The sequence below is a fragment of the Drosophila melanogaster genome, chromosome X (genome assembly GCF_000001215.4).
Source record: "Drosophila melanogaster chromosome X".
NCBI lineage: Eukaryota > Metazoa > Arthropoda > Insecta > Diptera > Drosophilidae > Drosophila > Drosophila melanogaster.
The window spans coordinates 9,876,752-9,903,239 of record NC_004354.4 but is presented as its reverse complement, the minus strand read 5'-3'; the positions used below and the strand labels follow the sequence as shown (position 1 = coordinate 9,903,239).

The following is a 26,488-nucleotide window of genomic DNA, read 5'->3' as shown; positions in this document are numbered from 1 at the left end:
TAATAAATCTAATAATGCCTCAAGCCGTTTGAACATTTTTTTAAATTAAATCCGATCACTTTAGGCAAACAGTAGAAGTAAGGATATTTCATAGCCTTGGCTTCATAAAATGGCACAAAAATAATGTTTGCTTGTCCCTTTTTGGCCATTCCCTAACATGGTTTATTAGAATTTTATTTTATTAATATTTTTCGGAGGGGGTTAGAGCGGACTAGCAAGGCGTGAAATTAAATTTGACTTGCTTCAATATCATTCTCAGCTACATTTTCATAGTTTTCTCCGCGTCGGGCTTTTTCCTAATAATCTTTTTTCGTTACCTTTTTTTTCAGCCCGCTTTTTATGTCCCCTTTTTTTGTGCTGCACGCAAAAGGAAAACTGGGAAAAGGCAAAGAAAAATCCAGCAAGGGAAGTTGAAGCGTAACGAACAGTTTTATCCATGACCATGGATTTTTACTAGGCACTAAAATTATATTTTCATTGTTATGTAGTGGGGTCAAAGGAAGCCGAATCGGGACGCCCAATCCCCTACTAGTTTTACCCATTTTCGAAGAGAAGGCAATAAATTGTGGTGCGACACATCAGGCATTTGTGTTCCCAAGCCAATGTTGCCGGTTTAAATGGCCCAATGCAACTGAAGCCGAATGCGAAAGGACCCTGCTTCGTGTGTCCTGTGGAGCGTGGTGATGTTGAGTTAAGCTATGGTAAGTTTTCCACTGAGAGAGCGTGAGAGATGAATTGAATCAACAAGTGGATACTGGAAGTTCTGGAAGTAAAGCGAGCTTACTACAAAAATTACTTTAATAAATTGTTTTAAAAAGCCCCAAAATTAGTTTAGAATCCCAATGATAATATTTAGAAAATATACAAAAGAAGTTTTAAATATATTAATAATATTTTCTAAAAGTTTTATATATGCACAAAATACATGGTCAATTATGACATATTATTGTTATGGATTCAGTAATTAGAGAGACATCAAGGACAACAGACATTTTTGTTTTGATTTCCAACTTGACATAGTTTTATTTTATTTAGTTATATTTAGTTATTTAGTTTAATAATAGTTATTATTTTATTTATCCCCTTGCACTGTCGCAAATGGGTAAAAAATGACAAAAAATATAGAGACTTAGGAATGGGAATTTTTTGTTTGCCACTCAAATTGAAATCTAATGAAAATGGTGTAACAAAAAAAAAAAAAAAAGACTTGCTTGTTGTGTGAATATGGCACACATTTCTTTTTTTTGCTGTTGTTGGAAAATTAATATATTTAAAAAATGCAGGAATATTGGAAATATACTTTCGTGGTGCCAGAAGGGGGGGGGGGGGGGCAAGTGGATCGGATGCAAAAACAATAATATGAAAAGGCCGACAAAATACTTTAACGAATACCAAAAACCGACATTTTACCAACTGCATATTACGATATGCATATTTCATTTATGCCCAAAACAAATGCATAAATACAATTGCACAATGCAGGCCCACAGGGATCTGAACAAATCGAAATCGATGGGCGGCGATTCTCCGAAAAGGAAAAGGATACTTTCGAATTGGTAAATTTATATCCATAAATATTTTATTAACATTTTGCAAAAATATTTATTTAAATTTCGATCTTTAACAATATGTTTGAAAATGTTTATAAAATGCCATAATATTATTTTATTACTAAACATGCGTCTAACTATGTACGGTTTTTTTTTTTTAATATTTATTGTGCCCTGCAAGCCAAGTAGGCGTGGCAAGTGGGCGGTTGGCAACGTTAGTTCATTGCATCTGTTGGCATTTTTGCATTTAAAGCCATAAAAGTTTATCTGCAAATGTGTCGCAGTGTGTGAATATTTTACTTTTATTTTCGTCATTTAAATTAAATAAGAATGTATTTGTTTATACACAGACTGGAGAGCTTAATTGAGGGCATTTTGTGTAATTGGGATCTCTCGCTTAAAATGGCCAACTTAGGCAAAAAAGCAAAATGAATATGAAATTGTTACGATCAATTATCCAGAGTTTATAGACACAAAACTATATTTAAAAGAAAATGTTTTATTTTTAAGAAAATGTTGCCTATTTGAAGTAAATGAAATTTCTCACAAATTCTTGCACTTCTGTAATTTAATCAATGAATATTTTTATTGAACTCAATAGGTATCTCCAGGTTAAGAGCCTTGTTTCACCTTTTTACCCTGCCTTGTTTGAATGAATTTCGGTGAGTTTTTACCAATTCAGTTCCGGTTTTTAAATGTCGGTGCCCAAACTTACATTGCAGGCGCATCCGGAGCGAAAATGTTTTCATTTTATTTAATTTCAGTTGCTTGCGTTTTGGTCTCGTTTCGGCTGCCGCTGTTATTGTGATAAACATATCAAAAAATAAAAAAAAAAGGAAAAAGGTTAGTTTTAATACAAAAAGTAAAGTGCAAAAAATGTGTCGCTTTTTAAGTATTTCCTCTGTTTTTTTTTTTTTTTGTAACTATTTTTTTGCACTATCATAGAAATGAAGGCAATTAAAAGAGTGGGTCTTTTGTCTCTGTGTTTGATGGTGTTATCGCTATTGTTGCTATTGCTGTGGCTCCTGACAAAACGTTTCAATTAGTGCGATTATTGCATAAACAACAGAAGCAACAAAAGCGTCTAAAAATCATTGCTGTCGCTTACAATTTAACAAACCAAAAGGTAAAAAAGGTAAAAAATTGCTGGTTCGCTGGCTTCTTTCTCCATAAATTGCGGGACGTTTTGTAAGTGTTTTGTTGATTTTATTCACATTTATTTGCGGAGCAGTTTTAACTGAGATACTTGGCGTTTGTTTGTTGGTCCCCCAAATATGATAACAGGCTTAAATAGCTTTCGTTCTGAAATTCGTATGATCTTACATGATTCCTGATCTCTGGCCAAGGCCCATGGTGCGATTGTCCATTAGCCAGTGGTTATGCAATTCCAGCAGCATTTAGCCGCGTCAGCTGAGCTCTTAACGTGGCTCTCTGTTGTCTTGGCCAAGCCGTTGTTGTTGTGCCCCGCAGCATTTGCAGCTTGTGCCGTTTACAGTGTTTACTTTACAGCTTCGTGCGAGCTGCGCTGCCTCTGCCTCTGCCAGCGTCAGCTGCGACGACGACTTCGAAGCCTATTTGACTGCACTTCTCAAGCCTGACTTGGCACAGTGGGCGCAATCGGTCGAAAAGTGCTCTTGTCAATATCAATAAATTATTAAAATATTGTTTATTAATATATTGTTATATTTAACTTTATATTATAATATAACTATAAATATATATTATATATAACTTTATATTGTTAAATAACTTACTACATTTTTATTTATACTAACCCAGGTTTTATAGTTATATATACATACATATAAACTATATATTTATGTTTTGAAGAGCTGCTGCTTTAAACACCATAAGTCCTATATGCTAAATATTTACAAGAAACTTTCGGGCTTAATCATTATTTTTCATTTAGCCCAGTGTTCACTGTGCCGGCGCCTCAGTACGTTTCAGGTTTTGGGCTCTGTACCGCCGCCTAGTTTGGCTCTTTGAAATGGCCTCAGTCGCCGTCGACGTCGACGCCAGTTTTATGTTTTTCTGTAGTGTTTTTTGAGGCTGCATAAAGTTTAAACAATTTGGCCACCGCTCGCGTTTAGTTCTCTTTCGCGTGCGCCAAAACCAAGTAACCAAGTTAACAAGTTGACGGGCCAAAAAATAAATTTCAGTTTCGATTTCTGTTTTCTGATTTTTTGTTAAAACGCAATTTAGTTTCGGTTTCGAACTCGATTGCTCTGCATTGGAGTGTTATAGATCTGATTTCAAGTGCTCGATTGATTGGCCGATTGATTAGCGGGCCACGTGAAAGTGAGTTTCATTGTTTGTTTTTACCCATTTATTTGTATTTTTTCTGGTTATATTTGCCGCCGTGCTGCATTCCAAGTTACACATATAGTTTTTGGAAATATTTTTTGGCTGCGTCAGTTTGGCAAGCGGCGCAAACATTAACCCATGGCTGACCTCTGCCTTTTAACGCGCGTGTGTTGGGCAAGGATTTTTAACGAGTGTGTGATGAAAAAGTATGCGAAAAAGTGTGTTATGGAAATTCGTTAATTGGAAAACAAAGTACGTGCTGTATTGGCCCTAAACATTTTAAATAATAAAATATTTCGCTTGTTTGGGTTTTTATTGAGTGTCTGTCCAGTGAAAAGCGTATGATAAACGTTTTTGCAACCTATTCATGGATTGATTCTCATTCTCTTTTTCAATAAATACATTGCCATTTATTGATATATAAGTCAAAGTTTCTTAAATGCAATGTAACTGCATGATAATAGTAATCATGTCATAAAAACCAGTGCAACATATAGTTGTCGGAATTTTTTTTTTCAATAAATGCAACGCAATGGCTTGGCCCCTATTAACCACTTAAAGCCGGTTTCCCTTGCTCCAGTTTTTTTTTTTTGTGGAGTCTCACAGAGTTCGACAGGTGAACATCGCACATTGCTCAGTTAACAAGATAGAGTCAACAAATCCCACGAAATCTTTAACGGCCTTGAAAAAGTCAAAAGCCGAAAGATCAACATCAACAAAATTCCACACAAAAGCGAATAAATAAAAAATGGTTGGGTTTGGATTTTTGGTGAATTTTAAATCGGCATTGCTGGGTTTTCTGGTCTTTTGAAGTCAGCTGAAGGCAGCGACGCATGCGCAGCGGCGTGTAAACAATAATGACCCAATTGCCTCATCTTTCCTCAAATTGCTGGCTGCATCGGTAAAATGCAGTTGATTATGCAACTTGCGAGGGAGATTAACATATGAGTTGTAAGTGTGTGCAATTTGTGCAAATTGATAGGCGCCACATGTGGCAACGCAAAGAGGCGAGGAAAACAATGGGGTTTTTCCAATTACGCAGCTTGAGGAAATGCTGCAGTGCAAAAATCTAACAGACACATGAGTCGGGAAATTTCCCGAAATTGAAAGGAAATCGAGTCAAATGAATTGCAGCACGAAGTTTCTTTTTTTTTTGAAGTTCGAAAACATTTATTGATACATTGTCATGCGAATAACAACGTGCCATTGTTGCATTTTAGCCAAATGAATTTAACCAACCGATAAATGCGTCAGCAGTAAGGCAAATAATTTCCCAACTATCACCTTACACATGCAAATAATAAATCACACTTTCGAGAAACCACCAGCGAAGTCCCCCCCTCCCAAGAAGGCCAACCAAAAATGTCAATTGACCAACTGGCCAATTGAATGTTAATCAAAATGCAAAAAAGCAAAGTAACAACTCGGCCCTCGCCCATCAATTACCACCTGTCAATGTCGCCGCATCGCTGGCTTCTTTTCTTACCGGTTTCCATTTGCGGCCAAAAGCGTCACGGCAATTGGCCGAAAGAATCCAAATCCAAATCCAAACGAAATAATCGGAGAAAACCGGCGGATGACCTTGAGGCGGGGGAATCGGGGTTTGTCGCTTGGGTTTTTGGTATGAAAGTCAAGGTTGCGTTTCGGTTGATAGTTGTTTCATGATTAGCATTAGCCATTGTTGTTGTTATTTTGTTTTGTGTGTGTTTTGTTTTATATTTTCAATTCCACTTTGAGGGCTTATTTTTATTGTTTATATTTTTTTTTTTTTTCAAGCAAGCACATTTTATGAGCGTCATCGGCGTGGAGACAGGCATAAATTGATTAGCCAAGAAAATATTTATACGGCCAATTAAAACGATTAGCAAATATTGAACATATGGCAGCTATAAATGGATATATAATTACCTTTGATATGAGTCATATAAGCCCGAAGGTCAATTGTTAATTGTATCTCTCAACAAGCAAGTTGTCTATATCTTTATGTAATGTTAGGAATTATCATCGCATTAAATAAGAACATATTCAACGAAATTTAGATCGAAATGTTGCCAGTTTCTATTGCGTGCATAACTTGGTTTTTAGTCTCAACTAATTTTGGTTTTCATTTTCCCGCCGTTTGGCATTTCTCTGCCCATTTTGAGTGTGGGAAACCGACAGTTGCAGATAAAATGTTGTGGAGCGATAAGTAATCGGTAGACTAACAAATGTGTTTATGCAGCTGCACTGAAAAATTAAGAACAGTTTTAGAATGCAGTACGCCAGCGGGGGAAGTGGATTGAAAATTGTACGCCAGGGTTCGTATATTTCTGCAAGGGATAACTTAAAGTGCTGCTGCTCTACCAGCACAAAAAAAAAAAAACATGGCAATATCAATATGTATGTTTTATTTATTGACTTGCTGTGAAAACGGGATAAAGGAAAGGGAAGGCCACGCTGCAGGATGCCGCTTTTTGACAGTTGGCACGTAGCCGGCCCAAGACGATGGGGCGTATACGTATTATGAGTTATGAGCTTGCCTCGACGATCACGTATACGCCCCCTATGGCTGGCGTGGCACCCCGCCGTCCGTTTTCCTCCTGCTCCTTCTGCCTTCTGCCACTTGAAATAATGTTGATGCCCAACAATTAAATAGAAGGCCCCCGCGATTGTGAATTTAATTACAACTGTAAACAGTTTTTCCTCTAAATTGTGTTTTATTTATTTTTTTTTTAATCCATGGCAAGAGCAAAAGGAAACCAAACGAAACAGTACACTTTTGAATGCAATATTTTGTATTTTCCAGTTTGTTTTCCTTGCTTTTTTAGCCAGCCATTAGCAGCGGAAAAACTAAAGGGAAAACTGGCGGAAAAAAGGGTTCGGGGCGGTGAAACACTACGCGCTGAGAAAAGCAATTTTCCGGTTGAGTTTACAAATGGCGGGCGCGGCCAGCGCTGAAAATAAATGACATATCACAGTGTCTGGTCACCTTTATGCGATGTCCAAAGTAAACACATGAAAGCAATGCGCCAGGGGTGTGCGAAAAGCGGGCTTTCGGGGGGGGGGGGGGGGGTTTCCTCGGGTGGTGTATCCTTGTTTGTTTGTTTGCCTCCGTGGACTCCTTAGTTATGCATGTGTGCGGGCGTGTTGTGTGTATTTGGATGTATTTTGGGTGGATGCGGTCCTGTTTTAGTGGTGGCCTGTGGTTTGCTCGCTCTGTCGTCTCGGAATTCCACTGAAGCCCTATTTAGCTTTGATTATATTAAATGGAATCAAGACTCTGCGTTTCGTGAGGATGTTTGTGTTATTTTATTAGAATTTGATTATTTACAGGTTTACAATTTACAGGTTTGTATCATTGTTAATTATTAATGGAATTGATAAAAACTCAATATCCGTTTGAAGAAGGTACAATATAACTTTTTAAGAACTACAAGTATTTCTAGAACAATTTCTATCTGACTATTGTTTTTCGTGAAACGACAGAATGTTATGCTACACGTTTCTTCCGGCTGCTATCCTGTTAAATATTTCTGAATAAAATACTTTAAACAGTTGGTTTCAAAAATATTCCTACCTATTTTATGCACCTCTACCCATTCTGTTTATATATTTTTTTTTCAGGACCTTTTCGTCCTCCCTTCTGGATATCAATAAATGGTTGCCATTCATTTTCGGGCAACTTTTGTAGCTCTGCTAGTTGGTGTTGTTTACACGACTACTTCTACAGATACACCCGTCCATGCACACACCCACGTACACACAGAAACACTCACACACACACACACAGTCACCCACAGACAGACACACATTCCCGAGGACAGTTATGAATGGCAATCCATTCGCTTAATGGAATTTCGTGTTGTTTAACTTTTACGTGGCGCCCACGTTGTGAGGCGGGGATTTTAGGGCAGTGGCGTGGAGCATATGTGTGTCCTTGGGTCAGTAGGAGGGTATACCGCTCGCACCCCTGACCAGGCCATCATCGTAAAGCTTTATTAGCATTTATTATGCAAGACTTTGCCTCGGTCAAGTTTGTGTCTCTGTTTTAGTTTTATGATCGCTTCCGACTCGACACCTAAGCTTCCCCTTAACCCATGTTGTCCAGGTTTTAATTTCAATAAACGCACATTTTATGACTGCGCAGGTTTATGGCCACGTAGGATTTATTTATTTTTCATTACATTACGCCAAGTGCGGGGGCCAAGCTTCGAAACTCAACGGGTTGAATCAATTGGATGTGTTGCTGGCTTGCTGTAATGGGTTAAGGGGTTGGGTGCGGTGTGTTTGTATTGCTTCGTGTGCGTAATCAACAAAAATTGCCAAAATGTAAGTCGATAATTTCGCTCACACACAGCAATGCACACGAAACCAAAACAGAAACAGAAATCGAAATTCTGAAACCGAAACTGAAATTGCCAAAATGGAAATCGAATTGCAGCACGGAAAATGCTGGATTCTGGATTCCGGTTGGTATTGGGATTCGGGTTTGGTTGGCTTGGGCTAAGGGAAATTAGGGGGAGACGGTGAAGAAAACGGGGGCCAAATGCATTTTCAGCTGGACAAATGTGGCAGTGTGTGCGTAGTCGAGCGCCAGTGTGCAGCACTGACAAATGTTGATAAGATGCCATCGATTCGCATAATTTATGCTGCCACTATGGTGCCACAGTGAGCGTCAGAAGTATGCCGACAGCCGGATAATCTGAGAATTCTCTATGTTGGAAACTAAATTTAAAGTGGTGTAGCTTAGAAAACAAAGAAATTGTGGCATGCAGAAACTAGCTGAGTATTTAGTGCAGCATATATACTATATAGACTATGTTATTAAAACAAATTATATTGGGTTTTTGTATGCAAGTCTCATTGATAGTGCAATTGAACTTTCAAATGCCACTGTAGACCCTTGGAGAATATTTCCTGGCACACCCACTCGAGCACACATGCACACACACGCATACACGCACACACCTTGGAGCCCGTACAACGGTAAATCTCTGCTGGCTTCGCTGCCGGCGTCGGCAACATATCGAGGACATTTAAATCGCTCTTAAGTCTCGTTTAATTGGTACTTAGCATGCAAATGCAAAATGAGGCGAGATCCAAGGCAGCAATTGTCGCACTGTCTCTCTCGCTCTGTCTCTGCCTCTTTTTCACTCTCTCTCTCTCTCTCTTTACATCTATACCCCTCACTTCTTGCAGGTCCTTGTGTACGCTTGGTCCTTGCGTGTAAGCATGTGTGTGTGTGTGTATCATTAGTTACATGAACAATATGCCAGGCACATCGTCAGTTTGAGTTGCTTTCGTTGTCTCAGGCGTAGAAACCCTTTCTCCATTGTCCTTGCTCATTTCTCTCCTCCCTGCCCTCTTCACTTTTCATCTGCTTTGTTCAAGTGTGTTTACCAACACAAGCACACAAAGAGAGTTTTGGCCACACAGGGAAAATCAAACAAGCACTTGTCAAAGCCCGAAATGCATGCAGATCCTTATTAAAATCTGCTTATGTTCTTTTGAAATCATTTTAGAATCATGTGTACGTTGCTAAAGAAGGGGATAATAATACTCAGTTTTATTATTTTCAATAAAGCTTATAAGTAATTAGCTTTTGGACAGTAATTCGCAATTTATAATGCACATTTCCAACTGAATCTTTTAGTTAATGTTCAATTAAATATTAATCAAAAATTGATAGGCTGTCAATCGTTTTGTTCAGTGCACTGAAACTGGGAGCTTGAGAGAGCGCTGAGCGTCGAAACGAATCGAATCACATTGCATTGCATCAAATCAAATCAAATTTAATTGAAATGCCATGCAAAAATATTTTGAGAGCAGAGACGAAAATTGATTGATTTTTGGCCAGCCATCGAAAAGTCCGATTTAAATGCCACGCCCCCTCACTGTTTTCTCTACCTCCCCAATTTTCCCTGCGGCCAGCTCTCATTGATATAATTACAAAGTTTTGTTGGCCAGTTGATGAGCCAGTTGGAAAACATAATCAAGAATGCGATTTTGCCGTTCTCCATTGCGCCATCTCGCTCCCACAGCCGAAAAAGTTTTAATTTCAAATGAAGTTTGAACAGGGGCGTGGGCAACGGGTGGTGGGGAGGGGGAGGCAATAAAATAATCAAAGCGTGCACAAAAGTGCAACGAGAATTGCCGAAAAACTGGTAACAAAAGTAAGCAAAATGAAGAAGAAAGGCAGAAAGAAAAGAAGGGGCGGCGATGCCGTCATCCAAATAGTGTAAAAAGCCAAAAGGCATGGGACAAAAAAGAAAGGGTATCAGGCTGGAAAACAGAGGTATGATGTGGATCTGACGCATCTTAACTCTTCAGTTTCGGACATATTGAATCTACATGTTCATTGCTTACATTATTTGATACAATATTTTAAGCGTTTTCAAGCAAAGGCTTTACTCTTTCTCCAGATGACAGACATATATATGTATAGTGTATACCCCATTGTTTGACTCATCTTACAGGGTGTTTGGGCGGTGAAAAAAGGGTTAGCTGCGGGGCAGTGCAAATTTACCTGAAGACAGGAGCGGAAGGGCGGCGGCGGGTGATAGCGGTGGGTGGGGCCGACAAACTTAACTGGAAATCTAGTCGAAAAATGGGCAAAGTTGGCAAACGGAAGCGGGCATCCGAAAATGCCAATGCCGTTAGTCCCATCGTAATGAGAGTCAGCCAGAATGGGACAGTAGATCGGCGATGGTGGGCAAGGAAAAGGGTAAGGGATAGCTATTATGCGCCATTAGGGCATAATTAAAATGCTCCGAGCAGCAGAAGCGCCGGCAACAACAACAACTGCAGCCAAGACGCTGATAATGACAACACGCTGAAGGAGAAATATCAGGTGAAAAGGAGCAAAAAGTGCAGGTGAGCGAAAGAAAGCGGTTGAGCGGCGACAAAGTTGCCAAGGCAAACAGAAATGGTCTACAAAGAGATGGGCTAGCAAAAGGGGATACCAAAAACCAGGGACGGATTTCACTTGGAGTAACAAAAAAAAAAAAACCCCATGACCAATTCTGCGCCTCTAAAAATCCTCAAGGATTAGAAAACTTTTTTGAAGTGCCTGTGAGTATGCTACAGCATATCTGCAGGCAAAAAGCTAAATGAATTTCAAGTGTTTTAGGAATTCTGCTCTTGGGAACTATGATGTTGGGGAAACATTTACAAACCCATTTAAACCTTTTCAAAATATAATTGAAATGTCTAGAAATTTCTTGGCACTTTTACATGATTGAAATAAAGTTAATAAATTCCATAGCAAACTCGCATTGATTTAATGCCCTCAATGCTAATTTCTCATCATAATTCCTGATAACATTTGGTGAATGCTATTCTTTCCATGGCAGCTGTGTGCAACGTGCTGTCCATTTGGCATGGAATTGGCAATAAGGACTTCAAAGAGGACTTCACAGCTTTCCCCTTAGATACGGCGCACTCTGTTGCCCCTTTGGCAATTCTTTTTTTTTCCCCCTTTATCAATCTGTGCAATGAATTTTGGCAATTAAGCAATCACTTCGCTCATATGCAAAGAAATTTTGGGTGTTCAGCTTGGGGGAATGTGCATGCAATGGAGGCGGATGCAGAAGTGGGCGTGGAACTTGGGCTCCAAAGACGCTGGCAGAGCTCAAGTGCACTACCCATTCGAAAAACTCGTCTCAACTCAATGAAATGTTTGTCTGTTATATGTACCGTTTCGTTTCGCTTTCGTCCTTTTTTGTTTTGGGTGGGAGGAAGAAGTAGAAGATCCTTCTGCTTTTTCTGCTGATTGCCTTACGCTACAACAGGCAATCTATGGGAATAAAGATATGCATATGTGTGCAGTGTGTGTGAGCCATGCATTTTTATGGCACTGCTTTTTTTTTTTTTTTTTTGTTTGGAGACGACTGGGGAGGACTATATGGGATAGCATAGAACGCTCTCGAAAAAGCAAAAGTTTTCACTTCAAGTACTTTTTTCGCTCTGCTTCTTGGTACTGTTTTTTATTTTTGGCAATTTGCTGTTGTTGTTGTTGTTGTTGTTGTTTTGGTCGTTGCTGTTGTTGTTGTTGTTGCATCATCATTCGCCTGGCAAAAGAGTTTGAGCACTTGAGTAGCATTAAAGCATCAAACGATTGTCTACGGAGCGAAAGGCAATTGACTTCTTCGCTCAACGATACCTGGGAATATGTGCAGTGCGATGGGATATCCAGTTCGAAATTGGTTACCAAGGTAGCGAGGAAATTATGGTAATATAATCCCTAAACGACGCTTGACATTCTCTATAAACAAATTTTTTATATAAACTATAAATATTGATTTAGTGCTGTGAAAATACGACAGATGGCGTTGTACAACCATTCGCAAAGCTAAATTTTCCCGTAAGATTATATTGCTCCGTGTGTAAATTCTCACTAATTTTAGTTCAAATTGACATTGACTTCAGTCAATGTGTTATCGTTAAAGTAACTTAAATCCCTTATAGGGTATTCGATTTTGACAATTTTCCATTGGCCCCTTCACTCAACACACAAATCGAATTGTACATATTCGTGGTGTAATTTCAGTGCTTCAGATTTCGATTGGGTATTTCGTTTTGGTACTCAGCTGACTTGACCCCAAACCCATCGTTGGGAAATTGATACCCTGCGCGCCCCTCGGCCATCAATCAGATTTTTCTGCGTGATGGGGAAAATGAAGTGCCAACGTTTTCGGCAAATGGCCAACAATCAAAGCAAATACGCCAATTCAGCCGTCAGCTGCTCAATTAGCCACACTGATAGAAAAATTAAATACATTTTGTATAAGTAGAAGTACAATAAGTTTAGCTTGAATAAAATTATATTCTAAGAATTTCTTCAATTTAATTCCGTTTCTTGCAATATCAACACTATTTGGATGTAATTACATTTCATTTGCGACATGGAAGTGCACACAAAGCCCTGGAAGAGATTTGAATGATTTCAATAATATTTTTACATATTTATATATTTTGTTCAATTTATTCGGGCTATAATTTCATCAATGCTACACTTGCCCTCTCTTTCTGGCCATTGCATTTTCGATTGCGGCATAATCGGACGCAAAATGCGGTAAAATGTAGCAAATATAATATAATCAATGTATTTATTCTTTTTTTTTTTTTTTGTTTTTGGTATTGCTTAGTTGGGGTGGCATTGAAATAATTTAAATTATTTTCACATTGCGCTGGAAATTATGGGCAAATAATTAAGCGGCCAGTTTTTGGCCTTTGCCCGTGGCCAATTGCTGTTTTCTATTAACTCTTTTAGCCCAAAGGGGCTTAAATAACGCAAAAACACAGCCGCATTGTGACATTAAATGGCATTTGAATATTTTGTGCGCATTGCATTTGGCCAGCAGAAATGCAATTAAAATGTAAAAATTTATTAAGCTACTTTGGCAATTTTCCTAATTACGCGCATTAAAAACAAATAGTGCAAAAAATGCGCATTTTACACAATTTGCAAGGGAGTTTCGCCCAGAGCCGCGCGAAAGTTGACTAAATATTGCAAATTTGATTGTCACGCAATTTCGGCTGCATACTTTCAGGGGCGCAGTGAAAATGCCGCCTTCTCGTGCAACTATGCTAAGCGGAAAACAGTTTTCCCATTTTCCACTGGACAAGTTGGACAATTACCATTTCTTGTAGTTAGCTAGTTATATTAATTAGGCGCAAATTTGTCTGCAGGATCTGAAAATTGAGTTTCTGCAAAGCAGTTCTTACAGCCATGAGTTTGTTTAGCCTCTTCTTACTTTTGTTTAGAAGAGAAAAGAACAAAACAATTTCTTTGGTATTAATTGGTATGATGACAAGCATTTTTCAGTTGTCGAGGTACACCAAAACTATTTAAAAATTTATGAAAAGTAATTGAAACATACTTGTAGAATTCACGGCATTTTTGGTGTTTATTTAAATGCAATTTGCCGACACTCAACGCCTTTTGTTATTGACCTCTATTTTGGCGGCATCCCCAGCTCACCCATTTCCCATTCACAATACCCCCACCCACCCAATTTCCATTTCAATTTCGCTTTCTGGTGTTGCTGTTCTCCTTTTCGAGAGCTGTCACCGAACATGATTTATGCACCGCCTCTGCGGGGGCGTGTCACTTCTATTGCTGTCGGTTTTTCCCTGGTCGATGACAGAATCTGCCATTGATCGATGCAATTTGCAATGGATTAATCACACAAAGAGCACTACAATAATTAAATATTTGTGTGTGTCTTTTTCCTCTTCACAGCATGCATTTCGCGCATAGCAGAAACTTAACGTCGACCCTCTTGATTGGCGGCATTCTACTGATGGCTCTGGTTTTGGTACAAAGTAAGGATCCGAGTTCCCAGGATGCACCGCATATACGACACAAGCGCGGAATCTTTTGGGACTTCTTCCAGAAGATGGTCATCACCAAGAACCTCATAGTGGATGTGAGTTGTTATACTGAAACTTATATTCTATAATTAATATGCATATGCGATTTGCTTTGTTTAGCAATATACAGATACACGCAACACCCTGAATGATATCTACAATACTGTGAATGAACAATTTAGCGATCCAGGTCCCGCAAAACCAACCAATCGGCCCAGGGTGACAACAGAGAAAATTGTAAGTCCTAGATTGAATGAATATCCAAGAGTTATTAAATATCTTATACTTATCATTTTAATAAAGTCTATTAGTGGAGAGGAGAATGGTAGTAACAGCGAGGAACCCACTACTACTACGGAGGCTTTCCAGATCTCACGCTATGAACTGGGTCGCATTCTGGGCAGGAATTTCCGGGGTCTTCAAAAGTTGGCCATGAGTGAGTTCAGCACGGCCCTAAACGTAAGTCATACTATATCCACCATATTTGTTGAGCAAATATTTGATTCTTAAACATACTTGGCTTTTAGGCCACCAAGTACAATCTGGCTGAGTACAAATCCGAGGCGGATAAACAGTTTGCCAACAGTTTGGCCGTTGAGAAGAAAAACAAGCTGAAGAGTCTCAAGGGCTGAGCCACGCCACGCCCCCTTTTTCCCAGTGCCTGATGATAGTTATCTCTGTGATAGGCTGATGACTGCATATCCCCCGCATTTTTTTTTTTTGTGCTTATTTATTTGTCCGCATCCCGGCATGGAACTATATGGAATAAAAGGCGGATGTGGATGCGGTTGTGGAAGTGTCCCCAAACGCATACGGATTCGTGTCTACGACTATTGTGTGTCAAATTAAAAAGTTTTCTGTCATAATTTTATTGATAAACTTTTAAGTTAAAAAAGGAGCAGAAGCATCGAAAAAAAAGCGAAAAACAAACACTGAAGCGGATGAGAGTAACAGAAAGGACAAGTCTGAAAATGAAAACATTGCAAGACGGAAAAGCTGCTGGGTAAAACTGTACACAAATTGAAAGCCTGTTGTGTTTCCTATTTTTTAGATTTTCTATGGGTGTATTTATTATTTGATATATATTGTAAATAGAATACAAGTAATGGAAAGTCGAATTGAAAATAAACTTAAGGACTTGTTTCAAACAAATAAACGATCCAGTTTAGTTAATAAATAATAATGTAGTTAATAAATAAATAATGTAATACTGGCTGCATTAATTTGAAAATAAATTTTTAATAAAATATTTATAGAAGCATATATATGCACTTTATTACCCACTGCGGTATGGAATTTTTCAGATTTTTCAGAAGAAGGTCCCTGTATTCCTCTTCGGTTTTTCCCCGCCTACAATTGTTGCAAGTTTGTGTTGGCTGAAATCGAAGTAAAGTTGCAAACAAATCCAAAAGGCGAAACTTGCTAAAATACAAAGACAGTTTTTGGGTCTCTGTCTCTGCCCTCAGCAGGATCTGCTTTCGCCTCGTCCTGTTTGCTCCTTTGGCCGCAGCATAGTTAGCAGAAACCACTAAAAGTGTCATAATTCGATGCCCATGAGATGGCTGTCTCGAAAGTACGTTGGCCGACAAAACTTTGGCGGTAATGACTGTCGTTCTCGTAGTTCCCGAAAATCCCCCTCGAACCCCTCAAAACGTCTGAAAACACCAACCCCCCCAAAAACAGCCTGGCGGTGCAACTGTGCGTATGAGCAACCTGCCTTGTCTGCAAAGTTATGCCGGGGGAAAACAAGGGAAAAGCCAAAAAATACCAGGCGAATGTTTGCCAGCCGAAAACTTATCGAAAGTGGCGCGGAGTTGCAGCTGCAGCTGCCGGTGGAAATATCTCTCAGATAAACAGATTCCTCTACACTTTAATATTTATACCACAATTTGATTATCATAGAATAAAGAGAATGTGGCTTCGGGGCATTACAATTTTCCATTTAAGTTTTTCACTGACATAATATTGGAATTAATATGAATAAATGCTCTGCAACATTGCTCTTTAATATTAGGCTTTAAATGTAGTTAAAATTTACAGTTTGTGGCACATTTTCGATGATAAATATTTTATCAAGCATTTGAATATTATAAAAATAAATATCTTCTACTATCTGCCGTACAGCAACGAACTGAATCTGTGAAATAAACATTTTTGGGCGTACAGAACAAACTTTAAGTGAATAATTTATTACACTCTGTGTGTGAATTGCTATAAAAATATTGTTCTGGTCATTTTCCCTTAAACAAGTGACACTCCGTTGCGTTGAAAACAAATCCTCTCCACATCCAGCTGCAATTTCAACTCAGCTTTCAAAAACCAAAGTGATAATCTGATTTATGTGAAGTGTTTATTTTCGTTGGCAGTTTTTATTTGTTGATTGTGACATGTGAGTCAGTTGCCTGTGTATGCTGATTGCCTTAATTGTTTCGGGCTTCGACACTGCGACGCATGTGCAATTATGAGTAATTTGCACAATAGAACAATTAGTCTAACAGCCCCAACAACCAGTTCAACAGTAGCCACAAAAAAGTGAAGTGAGCCATTGCGGAAGTCTCAACTAGAACAGCCTCATCCCAAACTATGTGCTAAAGTTCAGGTACGTTAGATCAATTTTCGTATGTAACTACCCTGCGAACTCATTCAATTGGGGGCGAAAACAAGTTGTAATTCGATCAATCGATCAGGAAATCCTACTTGGCATGCTGGAAATGTCATGACATTCATTAAAAATTTGTACGCTTTTTTTACCCGCTCGACATTGGGACATCCGCACTCATAAGTGAATAAATGAATTAGCTAAATGAAGGCAAGTCGATCAAATAGAAGCTGACCGAAATGTAAACAAGCTGCGAGTGACAAGACAAATGTCTAGAGGCAATAACAAAAAATACATAACACACACTGACGAGAGGGGAATTTTCCCAGAAATATCGCAGATTACTGGAGGGCAGAGGGCACTACTGATTTTTAGTGCCTGGATTTATGTCAAGGGGAACCTACCACTTTTTTTCCTAATTAAAAATAACTTATAAGGGAACTAAGGTAAGATGTATAATTTGAAATAGTAACTTAACTTAGTAGGCAATTTTTAAGTTATACGATAAGCTATTATCGTAAATAAATATTTATTCTTGCCTAAAACGTTTACTTTTCAATCTTTTATTTGCATGACTGCTTCTCTCTTTTCTGATGTGAATATCATATGTATTTGGCTTATATCGACCCACTTGTAATTTGTTTCCCTTCGACAAAAGAGCATGCCAATTCAAAACTAGATCACTTTCAAATACATATATTAATTTAATGCTAAACAATGTATTCCGTGGTTTCCCCGATGCCAACTCGAATAAATCCCTCATAAATTACAGGCCAGCAAAATAAACAGACTGCCCGTCATGGTGACTGATCAGCAGCATCTCGGCTATATAATTTCGATCGGCGGTGAATGAACGTTGATGATGGATCGTCAATGTTTATAAAGGGGGAGAGGGTACGATGATGTTTGTCTTTATGTTCGCAATTCTCAGAAGCAAATGTTTACGGTGCGATTTACGATTCAAATGTAAATCACTTGCGGCTTGCTATGCCATCCAGTTGTTTATTGCTTTAATGTGTCGCTTTTTGTTACCTTGTTTTCTTCCCAATAACTCAACATCAAAACTTTGTGTACTTGAGGGAAAAGAACATTGAACTGTCTGTTCTACAAAATGAATGGTTACGAAGTGGTGATTAGTAGCAGACATTTTGATCGTTTTCTGCTTTCTAGTTCATTGTAGTTTATTCTATTTAGTTTTGGTTATATTGTGATTAGATTTTCTTGTTCTCCTTGAATGTGTACGTCGTTTTGGGTGAAAGATTCCCAAATAATTGATTTGTTGTTTCCCCTGTGTGTCTAACTTAATTAGCCCCCAACTGATAACCATCGATCTGTGATCCCCGCTTATCAGCCATACTAAAGTCGCAAAAAACACAGCTCACGATTCCAACATCACTTTAGTTTTTATTAATATAGATCACAAAGAAAAAAAAAAAAAACAAAGAAAACTTATGCAACGAGACGGAGGGGACCTTCAAGCGATTGCAAAATCCCTGTAATCATAAGATTAATGGGCTGTCAATAAACTGGGCTTTTGGTTCGGATCGAATGGGCGGGCTGACCTCATGGGATCGGGGTGCTGGGTCCTCCGATGGGGGCTAAAAGGACCTTCTCGGTGGGGGCGTCATAGGCCACTGGAATTTTGGGCGTGGTCGATGGCTCATCGGTCAGCTTGTGCTTCAGTTCGTCGTACTTCTGGGCCACCGAGCTGCCAAACTCCTTGGCGCCCTCGCCGATCTTGTCGGTGTAGGGCTTGGCGGCCTCGGCCACCTCCTTGGCCCCCTGGTTGACCTTGCAGCCTAGGTTCTTGAAGAAGTGCTTGAATTCGCTGTCCTCGGGACTCTTGGCCTCGTCGCACTCGGCACGAACTTGGCCAGCGGCCATAAGCAGGACCAATCCGATCAAAGAGCACACAACGAGCGATTTCATCTTTACGCTTTCAGCTTGACAACGCGACTGACTGATCGCTCCGCTCCGAGACGGCGGTCTACGATCTGAAATCTCGGATCTCCGCCAACCGGTTACGCCCCTCCCATCCCGCCCGCCGCAACTTATCCACCCTGGCTGAAAACTAAATCCCAAACAAGTTGCGTTCGTGCGATCGGTTGTTTGGCGCTCACTCAATGCGAGCTGCTCTAGCTTTTTTGTAATGTAAGCTTTACTGCACTGCGAGAAAGTAGATAGATGTTTTTAAAGGCCCTGAAAAGATCAACTATATAATGTTTATCTTAAAACATAAAAAATTAAAAAAAAATCTATAGTGTTTTCTTAGCTTGTTAAAATGAATTTCATTACTTTGAGCTTCGAACGTTTTTTGTCTATTTATTAGAATATTTATATCTATGATTATTAAATAATAGTCTTAATCAACAAAAAAACTTGCGATTAACGGGTAATTATTATAAATAATTCATAAAGCTTGTTTTGAATTCAATTAAAAAAAATTGTTGCAATTTTAATTTAAATTTATAGAAAATTATTGATGAATAACGTGAATGATATGTTTATTTCAATTTATTCGCTTACATTCTGGCTTTCTGTGTGAAAAGTGTGCTCCATTAAATGTTTACTTATTGTTTATACAAATTTTACGCGAAATTGATGGATAATCAACTTAAATGAACAAAGCTACGGAAGCGTTTTTATATATCAAACAACTATCAAATGTTGTCAACCAACGCTCAATTTAATATTATTTGCACCCCAATTTACTTTCCCATGTTACAGATAAGTTGTGAAAGAAAAACAATCATTTCATTTCAGATATAGATAATTATAAGATCATTATTTCTTTATTCACGCTACAAAAAAATATTTGCTTATAATATATCTGACTACAGTTGCAATTTATACTGTGAGTCCGTTAGCGCTGTGAAATTTATTCTTTGTGGTGTTAGGCCTTTAAAGTGCATTGTTTTGTTTTTATAATAATTTAAAAAATATATATTATTTCTTGTGCTTGTAGAGCTCGAATTACTCATTTGGGTGTCCCATTCTTTTGACCCGAATTCCGACTTCTTTGGGGGGCACATGGCGGCCTGGGACGTGTGGGGTATACCCAATTGTAGCAGCAGCCGCGATGATCCCTTGCAGAGCATATAAATCCCGACCAGACCATCCCCTGGATAATTGGCAATGACAGGGAGATGATGACGATGATTATCAGTAGTCCGCTGGTGCCCAGAAGCTGCATCTTTCCCGACGACTGGCAATTAGCAATTGAAGCCCATCCAGTGAGATCGGCCCAATGAGACTCCTGTCGCTGGGATGATTCACTGATTCACTGATCCGTTGAGACCAAAACCGGCTCACAAGTTATGCCGGAGTTGCAGGGCTTCAGTTAGCAGGCTGTTTGTTTATTTTTGGCCAATAACCACAGTGGCAAGAAAAGTCCAGAAGAGAAAGTCGGGAAAGAATCACAATCAAGTGAAGTGAGTCACCAAAGCGGAGGAAGCGGTTCATTAAGAACTTAAACCCAATTGGCTCTGTAGTCACAACAAGTTTTTGGGTTCCAGTTATGCTAAATTCAAGATTTCTTTTGTAAACACCGGACTTGAACTACAAACACATTGACCCTTTAGATTTGATCTATTTAAATCATTTCGAAAGTGAATTCTGCAAACAAAAAGATGTATTAGAAATAATAATATATGAAATGTGTTGTATACTTGAACTTACCCATATGTATACCAGTTGCAATGATGAATCAGCAAACGAGTTCGTACATTTTACATTTGATATTTTACAAAATAGATTATATAAAAATATATTAAATTAAATGCTGTAAATTCATAAATAGGAAAGGCTCATCGAATAAAGAGCAACATAATTTATTAATTAGTATACATATATATTAGCATAGTGCTTAACTAAGTGCTTCACTAATTCTTCTCTGGAATGTAGTCCACCTCATTGGCATGATCCTCCAGCCAGTCCAAGTGAACTGGCGGCGCAGAAGTGGTTAGTTCCTCCTTAAGATCGTTTTTGGAGGAACTCGAAGCCTCCGATGTGGAAGGGGTGGTCGTGGTGGTGACCTCCTCCGGTTCCTTCTGCTCATCCTTATCCTTTTCCTTATCCTTTTCGAATTTAACCGGTGAGGCGAGCACATTGACCAGTTTATTTATGCGCTGGAAGAGCGATATGGTGGCATCCCTGGCCTTCTCCTCCAAGATCTTGGCCTCCTTCTCGATATTGGCTATCCAGGGCTTGGCCTTCTCCAGAGTGCATTGCAGGCTGTGGACGAATTTGTTGACCTCACTGGTACTGGGAGTGGTCACCGAATCACCATCCTCTGCAGACTTAGCCTCCGATCCGCAGACAATGGAGGCTGCCTGCATTTGACCACAACTGGCAAAGAGGCACAGGCTGGCCAAAAAGACGGCGATGGTCAATGAATTAGTCATCGCAATTGTGGATCTCGAATCTCAAATCTTGAATATCGTGTATCGCCTCTGAGGCCCCACAATCGACTGAAACCCGTTTGCAGCCGCAGTCGTAGCCACTTGACCAAGTTCTTGGGTATCTTGTGGCTTTTGGGCTGCGCCATTGGGTTTTCGAGCTACGAAGCTCGGCGAGAAAGTCGTCGGGCAACAGAAATGCATTTTCGGCGAGCGAAGAGAGAGGCCTAGAAAAAATGAGACTTGGGAAATGTAAAAGGCGGGAGGTAGCGGAGAGCCGGAGAATTCTCCAGAATGTAATAGAGAAAAAATGGGAAAAGAGAAATATTTACGGCTACTTATTGCAATTGTAAAGGTGACTAATCCATCAAGTTCAACTTACACACGGCATCTCAACTAAACTTTTAAAAGAACACCCGGTTTAATGCAGCTGGACCATTGTTTTCGTTGTTATGGTGAAAAAGCGAATGCCTCAATGGTGGGACATCAGAAAACGACTATTGGAAAAAATTCGATACTAACGCTTTTTTGTCGTTTAAATAGCTAATAGCCAAAGAATAAACTGATTTACAAATGGTATTTTCGTAATAACTTGGCTGAAAATGCTCATAAAGATGAAAGAATATGTAAATAACTGATTATTTGATGACCAAAACTCGGAAACACGGCTTTTGCCAAAAACTTGATATATACAAACGGAATTTTCGTCATAACTTGGCTAAAAATGCTCATATATATGTAAGAATAACTGTTTTGAGCAGCTAATTACCAGTGCTAACGATCCCTATCACTTTTTGAAGAATTTAGGAAAATTAATTTTTCGGCCAATTTTTGCATTTTTTGTAAGGGGTAACATCATCAAAATTTGCAAAAAATGGCAAAAAAATTTTATTTCCATATTTAAACGCAGTTTGATTGGAAATTTAATTACGAGCACAATGATATATGGCATTCCATATTCAGACAATTATTTTTAAAGTTATGGCAAAAAAACTGTTTCTGAAGACCGAAATTCGGAAAAACGGATTTTGCCAAGAAGTTGATATTTACAAACGGAATTTTCGTCATAACTAGGCTAAAAATGCTCATATAGATGTAAGAATAACTGTTTTGAGCAGCTAATTACCAGTGCTAACGATAAATATCACTTTTTGAAGAATTTAGGAAAATTAATTTTTGGGTCAATTTTCTCATTTTTTGTAAGGGGTAACATCATCAAAATTTGCATAAAATGGAAAAAAATTTGAATATCATTTTTTTAATACAGTTTGATTGGAAATTTAATGACGAACTCAACGAGGTATTTAGTTCCACATTTGGACTATTATTTTTTTAGTTATAGCCCAAAAACTTATCAAATATCTCAGAAAATTAAATTTCGATTGGGTATTGCATTAATTACTCAACGCAATATGGCACAACTTATTTGGAGTATTATTTCCAATACTTTGTTTAAAACACTAAAAATTCACATACCAAGAAATAGGGACTTTTCCACATTTGTATTTTTACTGTCCATTTTTATTTACACATAAAAAAAAAAAACTCATAAAAAAACTTAAGTGTTAACGGGAGGGGGTAGGACTCTTTGGGGACTATTTCCTCAATTTGCTGCAGTTGCCCAAGGCATCCAGAATGTGTCCATGCCCACACTGCTGCTCGCCCTTGAGGATGTCCGGATTGATAATCTCCACGTTGGCCAGAAAGCCGCGATCCTTGCTCATCTCCTCGGCGGAATCCTTGGCCAGCTTGTCGCGGAAGTCATCGAAGCGATCCTTGAGATCGCTACCCAGGACCTTGGCCTTCTCGCCCAGCTTCTGGGCGCCCTCTTTGAGTTCCGTGCCCAAGTCCTTGGCCTTCTCGCCCAGCTTCTTGGCTCCCTCCTTGATGTGGCATCCCACGTTCTTGAAGAAGTCGCGCACCTCGTGCTCCGAACTGCTACTGCTGCCCGTAATCTCCGATATCTTATCGCTCACATCTCCAAGTCCGGGTATCTTGTCCTCGCAATCGAAGAGACCCGCCTGACTTTGAAGAAAAACTCCGGCGAGCAGCAGGAGGACCAGCGATCCTTGCAAGCTATTCATCTTGATATATTCGGTTCCTTTGGCTTTATCCACAAAAACCAGACTGAACGTTGACTCCACTGATACTGGACTGACCTGGGGCGCTTCGATTTCCACCCATTTTATTCGTATCGCCGTCGCCTTTGTGTGTCACTTGCTTCGCATTTTCTTTAATTCAATTGGCGAACGGCAACAATCATCGCAATTGTGCGCTGATTTAAGCACAACTCGACAAAGATACAAATACACAATGATATGGATGGAGATACAGCTGCAGGCCGATGATTCCGTGATGGTCATTCAGATAATGTTGCCCTTTTAAATGTATATCCTAGTATCGCTACGATTTCCCAAATAAATACGATTATTTCCCCGTTAAGCCGGAAGCTGTGACAAATATGGCATATAAATAGACCATATAGTATATATACTAAACGAGATACGTTCAATTGGTATTTACACTCGACTCAGACGCACTAGTCTGGAATTGACCTACAATGGCACGAGCTACTAGTGATTATATAACAATTGGCGAGGCCAGAACATTCTCGAAAAACTGCAGATATTTGAGGGAGAGGCCATAAAACAGATAAAAACTGCTACTGCGATTTTTTGCAGAATTTTCTATAACATCAAAAAGTTACATGCATAACTTTTCTGTCAACCCTCGAAAAGACATTTATGTAGCATTACATTATGTAGCGCAGTTCCGCTATTGCCATTTTATTGATGTTCAATTGAGTCAACAGATCGAATCGATCATTTGCTGCTTTTCATTTGGGTCTAATTCCAGTTGCCGTCATCATTAGCCCCAATTGAGTGGATTTGGCTATCGTAAGTGCCATAGGGGTCAACCTCCTGATACTCCTGATCTCCTTGATCATCTAGATCCTCCTGATCCTCAGAGTCCTCTTCATTGTCGCCGAACAATTCGATATTATCATCTGTATCTGGTGCTTCTGTCGGTTCAGTTGTAGGTTCAGTTGTGGGTTCAGTTGTGGGTTCAGTTGTGGGTTCAGTTGTGGGTTCAGTTGTGGGTTCTGTTGTGGGTTCAGTTGTGGTGGTGGTGGTGGTTCTGCTAGTGGTTGTGGTGGGGTTGGTGGTTGTGGTTGGCCTGATAGGAGCCACGGGTTTCTTCACTACATCTCCACCTAATATAGAAAAGTCATTATGTTTATAAAATGCTACGATGTTATATTAAGATTACTCGCAATTAAACTTGCGTAACATCTATTTGCATAAGTGAATTGAAATAATGTTGTCTTGTTTCTTACACTCCGGATTGCTTGGATCGAAGTCACAGCGAATTTTCCAGTTTAATTCGTCATCATCGAGCTGGACAACCAACTTCTTGGGCCGCTTTCGGTAGTAGACGTCCTTGACCTCGATGATCTCGAGATCAGGATCGTCGGGTGATATGCGTCTGCGCACAAATCTTTGTTTTCTCCCCTCCAGAAGAGAGCGAGCCTGGAAAATCTCCAGGCAGGAGATTCCCAATAAAAGAATTAGAAACAGGGATCTGCTCATCGCGTTGTCTGTAGGTCGACTGTTTTGGAGGAGCTTCTCTTGCAAGCTTCTCGTACGGAACCAAAACTGTGCGGAAGCTTATCAAATTTGATAACCTTCTGACCTTGGTCCATTGCTGATGGGTGGGGAGGGGGTTAAGAATTGGCGAAGAACGCACCAGGATGTTGCATACTTTCGGTCCGCTTCGCATAATTGCGTCTCACGCCTCGTGACGATGCATCAATGTCCGCACAAATTAGATTTCCTCCACGGACGCGCAACAAATTAGCCGCAAACATAATTGCCTCGAGCTTGGCTAAAAGCCCAAACCTCCTATCCACCCATGCCTTTAAAAGTGGCACGCCATCAGGAGGAGACGAGAATCTGCGACAGATGGCGGAAATTGGCCAAGCAGTGAGACGCCTGTTTTCTTGGGCATATCGCAATCAGCGAGGCACATAATTAATAAATAAACAAATGTGTGGAACTATTATTTGTAAGTCCAAACCAATATTCAGTACGTTTCTTTGGTAAAAATTGGAGACCGGCTGGAAGAAAACCAAGAAACAAAGATACCAAGAAATTTTAAGCCCTAGTGACACCGAAAAATATACCCCTCTTCCAATTGTGAGAGATTCTAATTGCACACTTGCATTCAGAATGCAGTAAGCTCTATATCTTAACTTAATTAAAACGATTTGATTTAATAATGTATCTCATCTTAAATTGATGTGCACTCGATCCGCTTCCTTGATCACCGAATTTCCGAGCAGCTGACTCATCAGCAAGTGTCAGGACCTCGCACATCGCGATATGCTCGGCGAACTGATGAAGAATATGTGAAAAGTCATTTTCCCCAAACATATTTGCCCCATTCGCCTTACTTTCCCATCGTTTCTTGATGCCACTTTTTCATTTTGCCCCTGTTTGTTTGTCATTTTTCAATGGCAAAATGTTGATGGGGCTGGCGGGGGCAGGGTGGTGCAAATTAGCCGAGCAACGGCGGCCACATATGTTTCAGTCATTTCCCAATAACATAACAGAATACTGTGTGTGTGTGTTTGTGTTTCCCTCGCCACGAAATGTGGGCGGCCGCGGGGCGTGGCACGGGATAGATAAACAAAAGTGCTGCGTAGCAGCACATTGAAAATATTCATACGCTACTCATTTAAGAGGCATTATCACTTTGATCTGTGGTCGGTGACATCTTAAAAAATATTCGTGAATTATTAATCGGTGACATCGGTTTTGTGAGATTAGTTGGATTTTGGTCTTGTCAAAATGTTAGAACAATCGTGTTAGGGAGAAACACATTTCTGAGAAATATTGCTTTTCTAATTCCTCATTGTATTACTCTGATCCAAAAGTTGGGATTCTAATCAAATAATCTAGCAATTATAATAATAGGCAATTTAAAATAAAATTTATTTAAATTAACAAATAAATCTTATTCAAATTGTCATTTACAAGATAGATAGTTAATCTCTTTGTTACTATGTTAAAATAACTTGCTGTCTACCGTTGAATGCTTTGCCAGTTTTTCTTAAATTTAAAATTATATTTAAAATTATGAAACTGATCTGCTAGGGTATTCATATTGATATATCTGATGGCTGATCTTTTCCCAAAATGTTTTCCTTGTGAGAGCGTGAAATATGCAAATTGCCAGTGGGTCTGCCAGCGGGTGAAGTGGGGAGGGGGGCGGTTGCGTTT

At 39.3% G+C, this 26,488-nt stretch overlaps 5 protein-coding genes across 8 annotated transcripts; 1 reads left to right on the top strand and 4 right to left on the bottom strand.

Moving 5' to 3' along the window:
- The first annotated feature begins 3,654 nt into the window (after positions 1–3,654).
- Positions 3,655–15,268, top strand: CG15249 (uncharacterized protein). 2 transcript variants are annotated; one of them, NM_001103458.2, is made up of 5 exons: positions 3,655–3,851; positions 14,080–14,266; positions 14,331–14,447; positions 14,514–14,669; positions 14,738–15,268. In NM_001103458.2, the coding sequence occupies exons 2-5, from the start codon at positions 14,081–14,083 to the stop codon at positions 14,840–14,842; spliced, it is 564 nt and encodes a 187-aa protein (NP_001096928.1). In that variant the 5' UTR covers positions 3,655–3,851; position 14,080; the 3' UTR covers positions 14,843–15,268. The 2 variants fall into 2 exon arrangements, with proteins under 2 accessions (NP_001096928.1, NP_001096929.2); NM_001103459.2 differs by lacking the exon at positions 3,655–3,851 and adding an exon at positions 3,874–4,109.
- A 2,927-nt stretch (positions 15,269–18,195) lies between these two features.
- CG9691 (uncharacterized protein) lies at positions 18,196–18,798 on the bottom strand. 2 transcript variants are annotated; one of them, NM_132360.2, is made up of 2 exons: positions 18,372–18,798; positions 18,196–18,302 (listed from the first exon to the last, which is right to left on the bottom strand). In NM_132360.2, exon 1 carries the CDS (start codon positions 18,736–18,738, stop codon positions 18,373–18,375), a length of 366 nt encoding a protein of 121 aa, NP_572588.1. In that variant the 5' UTR covers positions 18,739–18,798; the 3' UTR covers positions 18,196–18,302; position 18,372. The 2 variants fall into 2 exon arrangements, with proteins under 2 accessions (NP_572588.1, NP_727371.1); NM_167206.2 differs by having other exon boundaries at positions 18,196–18,798.
- Positions 18,799–19,569: 771 nt separating this feature from the next.
- Positions 19,570–21,287, bottom strand: CG9689 (uncharacterized protein). Of its 2 annotated transcripts, NM_132359.2 has the most exons (2): positions 20,488–21,287; positions 19,570–20,424 (listed from the first exon to the last, which is right to left on the bottom strand). In NM_132359.2, exon 1 carries the CDS (start codon positions 21,210–21,212, stop codon positions 20,691–20,693), a length of 522 nt encoding a protein of 173 aa, NP_572587.1. In that variant the 5' UTR covers positions 21,213–21,287; the 3' UTR covers positions 19,570–20,424; positions 20,488–20,690. The 2 variants fall into 2 exon arrangements, with proteins under 2 accessions (NP_572587.1, NP_001285066.1); NM_001298137.1 differs by lacking the exon at positions 19,570–20,424 and having other exon boundaries at positions 20,600–21,287.
- A 1,417-nt stretch (positions 21,288–22,704) lies between these two features.
- Positions 22,705–23,370, bottom strand: CG9686 (uncharacterized protein). The gene has a single exon (NM_132358.3). The coding sequence runs from the start codon at positions 23,288–23,290 to the stop codon at positions 22,802–22,804; it is 489 nt and encodes a 162-aa protein (NP_572586.2). The 5' UTR covers positions 23,291–23,370; the 3' UTR covers positions 22,705–22,801.
- A 590-nt stretch (positions 23,371–23,960) lies between these two features.
- CG1468 (uncharacterized protein) lies at positions 23,961–24,818 on the bottom strand. Its single transcript, NM_132357.3, has 2 exons — positions 24,544–24,818; positions 23,961–24,420 (listed from the first exon to the last, which is right to left on the bottom strand). Exons 1-2 carry the CDS (start codon positions 24,794–24,796, stop codon positions 24,053–24,055), a joined length of 621 nt encoding a protein of 206 aa, NP_572585.3. The 5' UTR covers positions 24,797–24,818; the 3' UTR covers positions 23,961–24,052.
- Between the last annotated feature and the right edge of the window lie 1,670 nt (positions 24,819–26,488).

Coding starts and splice junctions, on each gene's coding strand:
- CG15249 (NM_001103458.2), top strand. CDS start 14,081: ATGCATTTCGCGCATAGCAGAAACTTAACGTCGACCCTCTTGATTGGC. Junction 14,448..14,513: donor GGGTGACAACAGAGAAAATT/GTAAGTCCTAGA, acceptor ATTTTAATAAAG/TCTATTAGTGGAGAGGAGAA. Junction 14,670..14,737: donor AGTTCAGCACGGCCCTAAAC/GTAAGTCATACT, acceptor CTTGGCTTTTAG/GCCACCAAGTACAATCTGGC.
- CG9691 (NM_167206.2), bottom strand. CDS start 18,738: ATGAAATCGCTCGTTGTGTGCTCTTTGATCGGATTGGTCCTGCTTATG.
- CG9689 (NM_132359.2), bottom strand. CDS start 21,212: ATGACTAATTCATTGACCATCGCCGTCTTTTTGGCCAGCCTGTGCCTC.
- CG9686 (NM_132358.3), bottom strand. CDS start 23,290: ATGAATAGCTTGCAAGGATCGCTGGTCCTCCTGCTGCTCGCCGGAGTT.
- CG1468 (NM_132357.3), bottom strand. CDS start 24,796: ATGAGCAGATCCCTGTTTCTAATTCTTTTATTGGGAATCTCCTGCCTG. Junction 24,421..24,543: donor CGATCCAAGCAATCCGGAGT/GTAAGAAACAAG, acceptor TTTCTATATTAG/GTGGAGATGTAGTGAAGAAA.